Source organism: Giraffa tippelskirchi, chromosome 7, assembly GCF_054371585.1.
Source record: "Giraffa tippelskirchi isolate mGirTip1 chromosome 7, T2T-mGirTip1v1.2.pri, whole genome shotgun sequence".
Classification (NCBI taxonomy): domain Eukaryota; kingdom Metazoa; phylum Chordata; class Mammalia; order Artiodactyla; family Giraffidae; genus Giraffa; species Giraffa tippelskirchi.
The window spans coordinates 18283096-18298462 of NC_137281.1; the positions used below are offsets into that span (position 1 = coordinate 18283096).

The window sequence follows — 15367 nt, forward strand, 5'->3', positions numbered from 1 at the left end:
GCTGAAGGTTTCTAGAAGCTGAACAATAAAGGCAGACGGGCTGCGGAGCTCACCCCCGCCTCCCGTGTTTTTGTTTTTGAGAACTTGGTCAGGAGTCCTGCCTGCCCCGGGGAAGGGGCCTGTTTTCACTGCTCCGGATGACTCCAGCATTTGGTGTGCTCTTGTGGGCTTCCTGGCTTTTTAAATAGTTTAATTTCTGTTTTCCTTTGAGTTCTGCATAGCCCCATAGAACTTTCTGCCTGGGGGGGTGCTGCTACAGGTCTCTTTCTGATGTGGTGGACCCCAGGAATCTGTGTCCCCACGCCCCTGGCTCTGTCCCGTCTGCTCAGGCCATTCCTGGTCCTTCTGAATCAACAAACCACAGACCATTTTTCTTTGTTGCCTCCAAGGACCCCCAAGTAAGAATGCTCTGCTCCCCGGGTGAAGCTGGGCCACGGCCCCACGCAGTTCCACTCCCAGGCCTGCCTGCACGGTGGCCACGGAGGACGCAAACCCACAGCAGTGGCGGCAGCTGCTGCTGCCCCTCACACATGGTAAAAGTGCGACAACCCTGAGGCCATTGAGGCTGAGTGCCGGAGCGAGAAAAAGAAAACCCATCTCTGTGCTCTGAGCTGCTGACGCCGACTTGAGACTTTGCCAGGCCAGTGTTCAGAGCCTCGGTTTCCCTGCAGTTTAGGGTTCTGATGTGCTCCGCCCTCCTGGCCAGCTGGCAGAAGGGGGAATGTGCCCCAGGGCACAAGTAAACCTGCAGACAGCTGTCGTCCCCAACCCCCTGGTGCATCAGAGTGTCCTGGGGAGCAGATGCTGGGCGTGTCTGTTGGGGCCTCTCACCCTTGGATCCTTGGCTCCCACACTTGGGCTGGGCGGGTCCCCTCTAGTGAGCCCCAGGTCCCCCCTCACACACACACACATTGGCCCACCCCAGGGTGGGTCCCCCAGAGTCTCTGACCTTGACCCAACCCGAAGTCCCTCTGCCATTCTGGTGGGCTCTTCCCACCACCACCTGAGAATCACCTGAGTTGTTATCTGGTGCTGCTTGCACTCTTGACACTGTTTGTGGTGTTTTACAGTCAGAAAAAGACAGGAGATTAAGAAGTGCCCAACTGGGGACTTCGATTTCCGGCATAGCGTCTTGAGATCCCGAGCATTCACGATTTTCCTTTAGAAACAATTCTGTGGATTCCCTGTTGCTGCTGTCAGGCCGCATGGCTGACCCCTGGCTCCACCTGTAGGGCCAGTTGCTCGGGGTGGAGGTCCCCTGAGACAGGCATGCAAGGAAGCTCCTGGAATGCAGGTTGAGCCGTCGTGTTAACCGTTGAAATTTGGGGGTTTAAAAAAAATTTTTTTTATTTCTTTATTTTTGGCTGCGCTGGGTCTTCATTGCTTTGAGGGCTTTTCTCTAGTTGTGACAAGCGGGGACTACCCTCTAGTTGCTGTACGAGGACTTCTCATTGCGGTGGCTTCTCTTGTTTCAGAGCATGGGCTCTAGGGCACAGACTTAAGTAGTTGCGACTGCTGGGTTCTAGAGCACAGACTCAGTTGTGGCGCACAGGCTTAGCTCCTCCGAGGCATGTGGGATCTTCCCAGACGAGGGATCAAACCCATGTCTCCTGCGTTGGCAGGCAGACTCTACCACTGAGCTATCAGGGAAGCCCAGAATTGGGGTTTGAGGGGCTCTTTTCATGGCAGGTGTGGCTCTGCCTCAGGGCTCCAATTTTCCAACAGTGGCTGCAGACTGCCCCCCACAGGGTGGAGCCAGGCACAGAGAGGGCAGTGCTACCCACCTCTGCCCCTCCCGTCTCCTGGGTCCCTAGTCCTGAAGGTACGGCAGGGGCCTGGGCCTGAGACTGAACTTATACCCCTAGTCTGTCTTGTCACCATCAGCAACATGACTTGACCCTGACCCCATGATGGTCCAGCTCTGGGCCCACTGTCCTGCGTCCTGCTGGTGAGGGGACAGGACAGGGAGGCTGCTCATTCTGGGCACCCCACTCCTCTCTGTGGGTGACCTGGTGGGAGCCAAGCTTGGACCCAGCAGCCCCTCCCTCCTTTTGTCTTATCTCTGTGTGGAGGGTGCGTGAGGCGGGATCCTCACCTGCCCTTGACAGTAGGGCTGTGCGCGCACGGCCAGGCAGCAAGGGTGTGGGAGCCTGGCTCCCCGCACTCCGGCCCAGCCCCGCAGCTCGGGGCCCTGTCACGGGGTGTCCAGAAGGCAGGCCCAGCGGCCTGGCCTCCTGACTCAGCAGCCTGCTGTCTGTCCCAGCGCCGCCCTGCCTCTGCTGGCAGGGGCTCCAGGCTCCCGCTTCCTTCCTCCCACACTCCCCAAACCCGCCTCTGTGCCTCTTGGTCTCTGCTCTGTGACCTGGGGATGCTGGGGGCCGGGTAGCTCCCAAGTCCGGGACTTGGCCGGCCGAGCCCTGGCAGAGCACACTGCCCCTCCCCCACCCAGCAGGGAGAGGACCACGCAAGGAATGTCCAAGGAGGACCAAGGGGACCCCAAAACTAGAGCAGAGCCATTGGCTGGGTTTTCACTGGGGCCCTGGGGGCTGTGAGAGCGGGGCACCGTGCCTCAGCCCATGTGTTCTGTCAGGCGGGTGCATCTGTCCCGAGGTCCCATCCAGCTCCCATGAGCATTGATTGCCCTGTGGGCTGCAGCTGTGCCCATGCTGGGTGCAGGGTGGCCCCTGGTGGTGGGGTGGGTGCCGTCAGAATGCCTGTGTGGAGGCCAGGTGGCAGGTGGGGCCTGGGGACACCTCCACCCCTCCCTCAGGGAGTCCCCACAGCCAGGCATCCAGGGGCCTGGCCAGCAGAGGCCGTGAGGGTGTGGTGTGTGGGCAGTCACATTCCCCCCCAACCTTCCTGCTATGGAGCGGGAGCCTCCTGGGGTCCCCCTGGGTCCTTTCCTGGTTGTGCACCGTTGAGGAGACAGCAGGGTAGGAGGGCCCCACACTGCTGTCTGCACAGGCCATGTTGCAAGCAGTCTCTGGTTCAGCGGCCTCAAGTGCCGGGCAGCAGGGAAGCATGGCTGGGGGCCGCGCAGGTGTCCCACCGGCCTCACGCCCCACTCTCCCGGCAGCGTGTTCGACATGGGCGGTGAATATTACTGCTTTGCTTCTGACATCACATGCTCCTTCCCCGCCAACGGCAAGTTCACCCCAGACCAGAAGGCCATCTATGAGGCAGTGCTGCGGAGCTGCCGGGCCATCATGAGCACCATGAAGCCAGGTGAGGGCAGGGGCGGGGCCTGGGGGGAGGACCACCCGGCATGGGGATGCCGGTGGCCAGGGGGCGGGGCACCTCTGAGAAGCAGGTCCGGTGCTCTGCAGCAACCTGACCTCTGTCACTCTCTCATGCTCAGCCAGTAAGGCCCCAGATGCTAGCGGGTCCCCAGCGTCACTCCTGGGAAAGGGGGCTGACCACCAAGCAGAAACAGCGCTGGGGGGGTTTCAGGGAGCTCAGCCCGAGGCCACCCCCCATCCCCTCCGACCTTCTCCTCCTGCGCGTCTCCCTGTCCACACTGGCTGCTGGGATGTCAACATGTCCTCTGCCCTGTCCCACAGCAGCAGCTGCTCCAGAGAGGGCTTGGCAGTGTGGACACTCGCCTCTGGTTGGACGTGGAGCACCCTCATTTGGGGCTGCGACTGGGTGGGCAGGAGCTGAGTGTCTCTCCGGTATGTGGGGAGTGATGAGCAGAGGCTGTAGGGCCTGGCCTGACAGGCCTTGAAGGCTGGACTCTGAGTTCATACTCAAATCAGGGGGACGGTGGCAGTCAGACTTGTATTTCTCCATGGAACTTTTACAGTCAGCCCCGGACACACGAACCTTCAAGTTGCGAGCTCTCAAAGATGTGAATGTGCATGCGCATGTCCAGTCACTTAAATTAGTTCATGTGTCTGGCATTGTCTATAAAAATCAGGTACCTAGGCTAACTTGGTCAGACTTAACGAACACGTTGTCAGAACTGAACTCATTTATACGTAGGAAATTTACTGTATATACAAAGGGAGAAAGAAGATCCTGAGCCCCTAAACTGTAAAGGCCCCCGAGTGTGGCCTCTTGATGGCTCTGTGTGGAGCCCCTGCCACCCCGTGTCCAGTTGCTGCCAGCCAAGTGAGGGTTCGGCAGCGGCTGCCGCCTTCAGAGGAGGCAAACTGTGAGCAGGGCTTTCCGAACGCCCCCATCCAGTGCTGGGGCCGCCAGAGGCCAGGGAGCCAGGGAGGGGTGATGGGCCCGCACTCTCACTTGTCCGGCGGGAACGAACAAAGCCTTTTGATCAGATGAGTCCAAAGATGAGGAACTCAGATACACCCGAAAAAGGAGACAAGGAAGGAGACCTGAAAGCTCAGCTCGGGACAGGTGACAGCATCAACAGGACTGGCCTGGTGTAGCAGCTGCAGAAGAAAACAGCATCTTGCGCTAACTGTGTTTAAAAAGCAGCGGTCCTCTCTAGGTAGGGGATAGTGTGGACACTTCCAGGGCGGACTGTTGCATAAAGACAGAGCAGTGCAGGAAGGGGTGAATTCACAAAAGGTGCTAAAGAGGAGGGCCAGGGCAGTGAGAACATGGATTCACAAGTGCTTGTAAATCCACGGGGGCAGGGGCAGGAAGGGAGCCAGACAGACAGACCGGGTGGGGCGCAGCGAGGAGGGAGGGTGCTCACCGGGAGGGAGCCGTTTATACTTTCTGACCTTTAAACCCCGATACATGGCACCTGTTACTCGTAAAACTCCGCCTGTGTGGAGCTGTCACCCCGAGTAAGGGGCACCATCTCCTCCTCCTCTGATATCCTTGCGTTACCCCAGGGAGAGAAGGAGTAGAAGGTTCTGTTCAGCTTTGAACGTTGGTCGTTTAAGTGATAAGCGTTTCACTTGCAGCAAAAGGTTTGGGCTGGTGAGAGTGCATGGAGGTGCACGGCCCCACGACCCTGGTGCGCCCACAGCCTATGGCAGGTCCCTCCAGGAGCATGGAGGGACCTGCGTGGACCCGAGCCTGGCTCCAGGCCGTGATGGAAGGCTGCTGCCACACTCCACGCTGGAGACTGGGGCGGGCGGTGAGGCTGAGGTGTGGCAGTGGTTGCGGGGGGAGGTTGGCGGGATATTGAGCAGGTATGGATTCGGAGGGACAGTATCTCCCTTGAGGCTCTTTGCTTACCTGGGAGCTCCAGGCTTCATGCTCCTGGCCCTGCTTAGACCCATCCCTGTGCTGGGACGGGGTTGGGGGGTTGGGGGGTACCCCACCCACCCACAGGCAAACCTGCTGGGTCCTGGGCAGGATCTGAGTGGCACCTCCCCAGCTGGTGTCCTGGCCGGCTCCATCAACCAACAAAGCAACCCCAATTCTGCTCAGAAAGTGGCCAGGTCCACAGGCAAGTCTCCGGGGCCACATATCGCACTGAAAAGGGTCTGGTGCGTGGTCCCAGCACCAAGGTCCTAGGGGACTGCCTGGCCATGTCACTTTGGGGGCGGTTGGTTACAAGGCTTCAGGCCCCGCCAGGCCAGACTCAGCTGAGATGGTCCCTGCGGACTGAGGCAGGCCTCCCCCAGCACACAGTGGGGCACAGGACTGGCCTGCACTGGGGCCTCGAGGTTCCTGTGTGCGGGGGCTGGAGCAGAGCCCCCAGTGTGCCCCCCACCCCATACTTCCAAGACTGTGACACACTGTTCCTTGGGGTTCGCATGCCAGGCAGGCCTGGCAGGCCAGGGGTCCTGTGCTCACAGAGCTGCCCTCAGAGGCGGGTAGGTCGCCTCCCCATAGCAGCACAAAGGCCGTGGCCAGGTCAGCCCCGTGCCCAGTCCTAGCGGAAATGCCCCTGGTTTGTGGGCTTGGCTCCTGGGCCAAGACAAACACCCGCAGAGACTGTGTGACTGCTTCCTGCGCCTTCCAGGGACGAGTGAATGGAGACAGCCGGGGTCACAGCGAGATGCCCAGAGGAGAGCAGGGGCCAGTGCTGGGAGCACACAGGGATCCCAGGGTACAGGGATCCTGAGGGAGGCAGGCCTGGGGTCGGCGGTGGGGGAGTGTCCCGCCCTGCCACTCAGAGGCAGCCTGGGAAGGAGGGCTGAGCTCACTCAGGGGCTGGGCGAGAGCAGCAGGGCCAGCCAGGGGCAGCACCTGGGGAAACGCCACGCTCACTGGCCCCGCGGGGGGATGGGTGGGTGGATGCAGCGGCCACGTGCTGGCTTCTGGCCCATGCGAGCAAATCTCTCCAAGGCTTCCGCCTCAGGGCAGGCACCCATCCTGGGCCCGCCACCTGTCTCCACGGGCTCCCAGGGGCTTGCCGATGGGACACCCGGCCCCCATGAGAGGGGGAGGTGCTGTGGGCAGGGTGCGGACCAGAGCCGGTGTCCGAGCTGGCCTTCGGGCAGGGCAGGGCCGTTCGTTCTGCAGACTCTGGTCAGGGTCCCTTTGCCAGCTTTGCCTCCCTCCCTGGTGGGGGCAGGGGTGCAGTGTCTGGACTCCTCTGAGGCCTCGCCTTAGAGATGGTGCGGGACACAGAGGCCCAGCAGGCAGAGGCGGGGGGGACAGTATGCCATGCAGACTGGGGGCGCCCTAGGGCAGAAACCAGCACAGCCAGGACTGTGTTTGGTGAAGGCCCTGTGTCCCCCCTCTGGCCTGAGAGAGGCCCCTCTGCTGGCCAAAGGGCAGTGGGTGAGTTCCCACCCTCCCTGGCCTCTCTGCCAGGGTTTGGGGTGGGGGACCACGTGGGGCGGTCATGCTTAACACAGCATCGTGGCTCCTGCTGCCCAGGCGCGTGCTGCCCCTGCCCTTCTGCAGGGTTAGTGGGTCCCCCGAGGTCCTGGCAGCAGGCAGGGCTGTGTGGTGGGGTGGGCTGGAAGCCCTCCGCCCCGCGCCAGCATGGCCTGCCAGACACTTCCCTGCAGCCCGCGGGGCCTGCCCTGGGACCCCGGCCCTGAGCCTTCCCTCCTGCACCCCAGGGCCTGGCGCGGGCTCATCCCCCGAGGGCCATTGTCTTCAGATGAAGTGAGCTCTTTGTCTTGGGCTGTGAGGATGTAGCTCAAGGGGCCCTCCGCTGCCTTGCCGGCTCGGCTCCGGGCCTCGGAGCCCCCAGGGCTGTCACGCTCTGGGCAGAAGGCCTCAAGGCCATGATGAATGCTGCCGAGGCTCCCAGGAGCCAGCCCAGGCAGCAGGCCCAGCAGGCTCCCGGCCCATCAGGGGAAGGTGTGGTTTAATGGGGCCAGGTGGGCACAAAGACCAGCTGGTGACTTGGGTCTGCTCAGGATACATCGTGGGGCCTGGGCACCAGGACTTAGGTCCTTCTGAGCCAAAAGGCAGGTGGTGCAGTGCAAAACCCAGATGCCGCCTTGCTGCCCTGGGCCTGAGTGCACAGAGGAGCGGGGTTGGGGGCACACGTGAATCCTAGGCCCATCAAGTCACAGCACTGGCTGCAAGAGAGCCACAGGGGAGGCTGAGGCTCCCTGTCAGGCCACATGGTTGTCAGACTCGGAGCAGGGCATAGGCCCTGCCTTCTCAGAGTTCAGAGACCATGCCCTGCCTAGCTTGGGCAGCAAAGGAAGAGGCAATCAGGGAGGGCTTCCTGGAGAAAGCCTCAACACAAGAGTCCCACGGGAGACAGGAAGACAGGGGAGTGAGACTGGGAAGGTGAGGTGTCCCAGCTGAGGGAAGGGCAGGTGGAAGGCACAGGGGCACCTCCGGAGTGGCTGGGGATGAAGCTGGAGAGGGAAGCCAGGTCAAGGAGCTTGGGGCTCTGTCCTCGGGGCGGGGACTGGCCTGGTCTGACCCGTGCTCCAAAGAGATGGCCCAGTCTCCCAGCCATGTACAGGAGGCAGCGGGGGTGAGGAGTGGGGAGGAGCCAGGCAGGGGTCCAGGAGAGGTGGGGGCCCACGGAGGCGCAGGGGTCAGGAGAGGTTTCGGGAAGAGAGGATGAGATTCGGTGCTTGCTGGTGGTGGGAGGGCGGGCAGGGCAGATGACCCCGTCTCTGCAGCACAATCCCGGTGAGGTGTCCCCAGTGTGAGCAGGCTCGGGGGACCCCTATGCTCCTGGCCAGGCCTGTAGGCTCAGAGGTGCCCACGGGCTGCAGAGGCCGAGGAGCCGGGGCGTCGAGGCCTTAGGCGGGCAGGGAGGCCCTCTGGCCTGTGCCCACCCCTGCAGCCTAGCCCGAGGACAGTAACCTCCACTCACTTCAGGGGCCCCTGCCCTGGCCGTGGGTGTCGTAACCACCATCCGGGCCAGACACTGGGGCCAAGTTGCTGGAGGTTTAATCACTGTCACAACTCTTAACCACACACAGGCAGAAACTCCCACTCCCGGCCAAGAGAGCCGTGTGCACGGCCTTCCCCAAGGGCGCGCAGGCGAGGAAGACTAGAGGCGCCGCGGGGACCGCCGGGGCCCGCACGTCCGGCCCCCACGAGGGGCCGCGAGGACAGGAGGGGAGCTGAGCTGCCAGCGCGGAGCTTGATTTATACCTGATTCCCGCCCATTGCCTGGGCCCGGCAGAGACCGCAGCCCCGCGCCGTGGAAGGTTGCCAGGTTTGAAGTCAGCCTGCTTCCTGGGCCTCTCGCTTGGCGACCCGAAAAGGCCCTGCCCGAGGGAGATGGAGCTGCCCTGGGGCATCGGCCCTTCCTGAGTCCTAGGGGCCAGGCCGAGTGATGGGAGCGGAGTTTGCAGGGTTACTTGGGGGCTTACTCTTAGGCCCAGAGGCCTTGAGCAGGGGCGGGCCTTAGGAAAGAGTGCGCCGCACGCCCACCCCTGGACCGGCACCCGCTCTGCCAGGCCATAGTGTGCCCTGGAGAGGCAGCCGCCTTCCTGGTGGAGAGACCCTAGAAGCAAGTGAGCATACCTGTGTAGGGAACAGGGTGCAGACAGTAGTGGCCGGGACGGCAGAGCGATTGCGATGGGGGGATGCTCCCCCTCCGTGGATGCCCCCAGAGGGGCTGATGTGTATGCTGAGACCTCGAGGAGGAGGGTCACAGGCCAGCCAGCTCTGCAAAGGGTCTGACGTGCAGGGACCTCGGTGTGCTTCTGGAGCAGGGGTCCCCGGCCCGAGGAGGGCAAGGTGGGTGAGTCAGTCTCAGGAAAAGAGTGGTGGCCGAGGCTGAGCAGGGTTTGCTTGTGCCCAGGGACACACTGATCATAAAGTGTCAAACCTAGGGTCTCACTGGCCACAAGTTTGGGGGAGCTTAGTGAGCCGGTCCCCAGTAGATGCCAGAGCCTCTACAGCCAGCTTTCTGCAGCCAGTGTCATGTCTCTTTGACAAAGGATGCGTCTGAGGCTCCCGGAGTTGAAGGCCTGCCTAGGCCACACAGCATATGAGCGGCCTAGGTGGGACCTGGTTAACCAGGTCTCTATTTCAGGATGCCAGGCCATCAGAGAAAAGCTCCCCATGCCGGTTCTACCCCCAGGGGTGCAGACCCAGCCACCCATGCCGACATGGTTGTAACCAGACTCCAGACCCCAGGACGGCACCCCCACTTCATGGGCTGAGGCAGTAGAACAGGGCTGGACTCCAAGGAGTCTATGTCTTCGGACAAGGCTGGGCATCCTCCACCCTTGGCCTCCCTGTGTCTTGTGCCGGGGACTGGCCACTGCCTGGTGATCGGAGTGCAGCACCACCAGCTCAGACCCTGGGTCCAGAGGCCAGCCCCAGAGGCTCAGGTCCTGGTGGCCCACTCCTCACCAGTTCAGGGTCCAGCAACGCCCCTCGGGGTGTGGAATCCCAGTGCTCCCCTCTTGCAGCTGAGATCATCAGGGCATGGCTGAGTGGCCCCAGGGTTACGCCCCACATGGAGGGGCCACAGGGCCAAGGCCTGGCCACCCTCTCTGGGTGCAGATTCCACCCTGTCCTCCTGGCCCCACTCATCCCAGGGCCGCTGGCCTTGGCTGGCACATGGCCTGCCCCCAACTCCGCCTTCGTAAGGTGGGGCAGGGAGCATCGCCAGCCTAGGTTCTTGTGCTCAGTGTGAGCACCCGGTACCCTCGCTCCGTGGAGTCCAGTGGGCAAGGCAGCCGCGCCCCAGTGACAGCGAGGCTCCTGGAGGCCGCTCCCTGAGGGCCTGAGGCTCCAGCCCCTCAGGGCCTCCCTGGGGACCAGGCAGCTCAGCAGAGCCCGCACTCCTCAGAACTCTGCCTGGGACGCTCTCCATGGTGACCTTTGCCCCAGAAACGTGGGGCCGGGATGAGTTTGGTTAGAGCCCAGGGTTTGGACATCTGGGCTACCACGGAGATGGTCACCTGGTGCTGGCAGCCACAGGGCCACAGATCCCTACCGGTTTGCCGGTGAGGCTGTGCTGGCTGCACCTTCACCCCAGAAACCTTTGCCCCCCACAGCGGCTCCAAGGATCATTCAGCCCCCCATGCGGGGGTGTGCAGGGACGCCCCTCCTCCACCCCCACCTGAGCCTCCGTCTGGGGCTCACCAAGGCCGCCCCACATCAGCTGTTGGGGACGCATGCTTTTTTCCTCCTGATGCCAAAGATTTTACTGGGCTCCCCTGGCCCTGGGAGCGGACACAACAGGAGCTGGGCCCCTGCGGGTGACCGTGGGTGAGAGGACCCTAGCCCCGAGGGCACAGTGGAGAGACAGGAGGGGTCTCAAGTCCAGAGCTGTGCTGAGAGAGCCCTGCAGGGGGGCCGCCTGGGCCTCATTGCCCTTGCCCCTCGCCTCAGGCTCCCCGGCCTCAGCCAGTGCAAGGGCTTCCTGTGTCCCCCGCAACCTTGCCCTGGGAAGCCCTGGCCAGGCTGCCAGAGGCCACAACTCATTGCATCCTCCTTCTGAGCCCCAGGTGTCTGGTGGCCAGACATGCACCGCCTGGCCGACCGCATCCACCTAGAGGAGCTGACCCGCATCGGCCTCCTGACCGGCAGCGTGGACGCCATGGTCCAGGTCCATCTGGGAGCCGTGTTCATGCCTCATGGGCTTGGCCACTTGCTGGGCCTCGATGTGCACGACGTGGGAGGCTACCCCGAGGTCAGTGTGGGCACGTCGGCCCGAGCGGCCTGCCTGTGAGCTGGAGCTGAGCCTGGCCCTCCCTGGAAGTGGGGTGGGGCTCTGGGACACAGCCGCAGTGTAGGGGGGACAGGCAGGATGAGAAGGACTGGGGTCTTGGCCAGGCCTGCTGCCCCTCCTCCCCCGTCACCCGGGGGTTGGTCCTGACCCAGGTCGCTGCCCTGGTCTCCCTTACGCCCAAGGGCCCTGGTCTTTACATGAGGGCATCTCCCCTGGTGGCCACCTCCACAGAACCTGGCAGGCAATGGGTGTGCTCTGCACAGGGCCCGGGGCTGCACGCCGCGGGCAGCACCTGCCCTGAAAGTGTGCAGTGCACGGGGTCCCCACAGGGCCGTGGGAGCCCCAAAGCTGGGTCTCAGTGATGGGCTGGCAGTGCACCCATCATGTCCTCCTGCCTCTGGCTTCATTCATCAGGTGTGACGAGGCTCCTCAGGCTGGTGGCCGGTCTATCCTGGGATGAGCTGAGCCCAGCGCCCCTTGCAAGTCCTGCCCCACCCTCTCCTGGTACAGCTTCCATCCCCCTAGATGCCTGGGCCAACAGGGCCCCATGGCCTCCTCATCTCCAGGAGGCATGCTCGGTGGGACAGGGAGGCTTGTGTGGGCATCTCCAGGCTAGGCTTTCCCCTCCCCCTCCTACTGACCGACCCTTGAAAGGACCACCCAGACGAAGCTTGAGGCTTCAGGAGGCTCTGCCGGGCAGGTGGCTGCAGCCTCCACAGGCCGCTGGGTGGGGGTGAGCCAGCCCTGCCATCTGGCCGGGTGCCCGCCGCGCAGGGGGGTGGATTATGCAATCGGTGCACGCCCTGAGGCCCACCAGCCAGTCAGCCAAGACGGCTTGGCCCCTTAGCTGCAGGGTATTTTGAAAGCTCTAAGAACGATTTTTTGGGGGGGAAATTGCTCAAGAGAAGCATTATTATTCAATTATTTTTTCCTCAAGTGTAAACAGTTAAATTTGGAGAAACAAAATCAGTTTTAATTTCCTAATTTCTATCCATCACACTGTGCGCAGGGAGCCAAGAGCGGAGCCTTCCAGACATTGTTAACTGAGGTTCGTTATTCATTAGTCGCCAAAGCACTTTTTTTCCACCAGAGAAAATTGGCAGCAAACCGTTTTCATCTTTTCCAGTAAGCGGTCCTTTGTGCTCACGGAGTCTATTCTTCTGACAGATAAACATTGTGGAAAAAATATGGCTTTTCCTATAAAAGTCATTTGTTTTATTTCAGGCCTACAGACACATCTGGGTCTCCTCTGCCCGGAGCCCAGTGCAGCGGAGGCCCCGTCAAGCCCTGAGCCCAAGCGGAAGCCGGCAGGGACCCGGCGTGGGCAGGGTCCTCCCACCCCCAACAAGGCTGAAGTCCCCAGGCCTGAGGGGTTGGGCGCTCGGCCTCTCCGCTTCATGGGGTCTTCTCCCTACTCAGCCCCACCTCCTTCCTTTTCCCAGCCCTGATCTGGCCGTCTTTGGTGAGGCCTATAGGGCAGACTCCTGGGAGCGAGTGCTCTGCAGGGGTCATAGTCAGTGGGCGGGGGCAGGGACATCCTCCTGTGCCCCGCCGGGATCCCTTCCATTCACCCCTCACCCCTAGTCTGAGCAGTGGTCCTGAAATCTTCTGGACAGAAGGCCTTCTGTACAAGTTTGAACAAACCCCCCACCCTTGGCGCAGCCCCACAGCCACCAAGATCAGGGAGGCGAGACCTCGTCAGCTCTCAGCCTCCGCCAGGCCCCTGACTTTGACAGGCTTGGAAAGAAAGGGTTGGCTCTTGGGGGCAGCATGAAGGGAAAGGAGGGGAGGGGCTGCCCACGGGGCAGACACAGGCTTCAGATGGCAGGAGATAGGCCCCTGCTACCCAGCACCTCTTACCTGAGCACAGGGACCGTCATCCCAGACTGTGCCCTCCTGTGTCCCCTGCCCTCCTGCCCAGACCCTCCGGGCACATAGTACTATGGGGTCAGGTACCACACCAGATGGGCGTCTGTGCCCAGGGGTCACAGGGCCTTGGTGTCCCCTCGTCACCTCCATCCCAGCCTGGCTCACACCTGGTCAAGGTGGCCATGCACACAGTGCCCTGCTGTCCCCGCCCCCATGGAATCACGGTCACGGCCTTCCCTGCTGTGCCCAGCCATGGATGGAGGCTGAGCCAGCTCGTTTCTGGTTACCTTACATGAACCACTAATTGAAGTCTGATGTTCTTGGCCCCCAAACAGTCAGAAATGACAGTTCCATCTCCAGCAGCTGGGCTTCCAGCGTAGAGCTACAAGCGGGGCAGGGCAAGCTCAGAGGCCGACCAGAAAGCTTGCCTGCTGCCCGCTCGCTCCCAGGCCTTGACCAAGGGCCAGAAGGGTGCCTGCAGGACTTGGGGAAGGCAGGGAAATTTCTGCAAGGGTCCTAGGTGCCACCTGCCCCGTCGGCCACACCCATGTGAGTGCTGGGGGAGAGAGCTGAGAGCCAGTCCCCCATGGCCAGTGGGGGCCCAGCACATGGGCGTGGTGTGGAGCTGCCCCATGCGTTCCTCGCGGGCCACACCCCCAGGCCGTGCACACTGGGTGAGAGTGCATCTCTGCACACATGAGCCAGGGCTGGTTTCCTGCTGACAGCACCTGTCCCTCCTCCTGGAAAGCCACACGGAAAACCTGGGCCTTGGCTTGTGGGGAGCCAGGCCCAGCACTTCAGGGCTGGTTTCCACTCTGCCTGGAAACCAGCTGCCTGGAAGAAAGCTGCAGCCTGGGAGGCTCTCAGCCTCCTAAGAGCTTTTTTGGCTTCTTCTGCTCCCCTGGCAAGGAGAGGGCCTGGGTGAGACAGCCAGACCCCCAGCCAGCCCCCTGGGTCAGCAGGGGCAGCGTGCCTTGGGTGTGTGCACATGGGTGTCCGTGGGGCACAGTTTTAGGGGTAACAAGGATCAGAGACATGAGAAATCTAGGGGAGCGTGCAGAGAGCAGAGGGCTTTACCTGAAGTACCGTGGATGACCCAGCAAGGCCGAGTCTAGGCTGAAGACCCCCGAGGTCACAGAGCTTCCTGCGGCTCCAGGGGGACCCAAGGGGCTCGAGCCAAGCCCCACGTGTAGATGCCTGCACGCACAGGGGCGGGTGCTCTGCGCGCTTGCCGGTTTCCGTCTGCCTCTCGCCGGGGCGGTGGCCCTGGCCTGGGGCTATGCCCTCCTGGGTCCCCCCCTCACTGCCCTCTCCCCGCCACCACCCCCCAGGGCGTGGATCGGATTGACGAGCCCGGCCTGCGGCGCCTGCGCACAGCTCGGCACCTGGAGCCACGCATGGTGCTCACCGTGGAGCCGGGCATCTACTTCATCGACCACCTCCTGGACGAGGCCCTGGCCGACCCAGCCCGCGCCTGCTTCTTTAACCGCGAGGTCCTGCAGCGCTTCCGTGGTTTTGGTGGGGTGAGTGCTGATTGCTCCCAGAACGCCCCCTTCCCTGCCCCCGCCCTCCCCACCTGTCACCTCTTTGTCCTCCAGGACAGGAGGCACAATCTTGACTCTCCTCACTTGAGAGGCACCTGGCCCACCCTTTCTCATGGTCTGTCACCAGCCATAACACATAGGTGACACAGATTCCTACAAAACCCCTGCCTGCTCCAGGGGCTCCCACCCACCCGGCAGGGGCCAAGCCGGGGTAGGTGGGTGAAGGAGCAGATGTCCTATGGGAGGCACCTTCCACCCAGCAGCTGCCCACAGCGGCCTTGAGGCCAGCGCCCCGTCCTGGGCTGTGTTGCCCACTGTGCAGAAAGGGCTCTTCCCACTCAGCCTGGAGCTGTCAGGCCTGACGCTCAAACTTAGCACGCAAGGGCAGCTCAGAGATAACGAGTGTCCATCCGTCTGACCAGGTCCGGATCGAGGAGGACGTCGTGGTGACTGACACTGGCATGGAGCTGCTGACCTGCGTGCCCCGCACAGTGGAGGAGGTGGAAGCGTGCATGGCAGGCCAGGACAAGGCCTTTGCTCCCTTCTCTGGCCCTAAGTAGAGCCACGGGTGTGCCCCAGGGCAGGGGGCAGGGGCCCGGGCCCAGCCTCATGAGTTGCTTCGTGGGGGGCAGCCTGCTGATTGGCCCCAGTGGTGCTCAGAAATCACACACGACATCATCGGCCTTTGATCACACCCAATATGCTGTTTCCCTGGAGAAACTTTCTTACTACCCTTCTGTGGGATCACACCCTTCATCTAAATGTCTTGTCTTTGCTTGAGTGACAGCGGCTTTTAGAATGCTAATTTTCAATTATCGCGTTGTTTTCAATAACCCTGTTCTCTTTACTAGCAACTAAATGTGTATTTTGCTGTCATTTGTATTCTGCTCAGGAAAGGGGCATTTCTAGTGTTTTCTCTCAAAATCAATACACAGAATGGAATTTGCAATAAAAGATTTCCTAAAATGGA

At 62.0% G+C, this 15367-nt stretch overlaps 1 protein-coding gene across 3 annotated transcripts in view; it reads left to right on the forward strand.

Annotated features, from left to right (window-relative positions):
• The window catches only part of PEPD (peptidase D), a 118215-nt gene extending 102848 nt beyond the window's left edge, over positions 1-15367 (forward strand). For all 3 annotated transcript variants that reach the window (XM_081514343.1, XM_081514344.1, XM_081514345.1), the window contains 4 exons: positions 3077-3225; positions 10761-10945; positions 14185-14376; positions 14820-15367. In XM_081514343.1, the coding sequence (XP_081370469.1) occupies positions 3077-3225; positions 10761-10945; positions 14185-14376; positions 14820-14957 (664 nt within the window). In that variant the 3' untranslated portion in view covers positions 14958-15367. The remainder of the gene's footprint in view (positions 1-3076; positions 3226-10760; positions 10946-14184; positions 14377-14819) is intronic.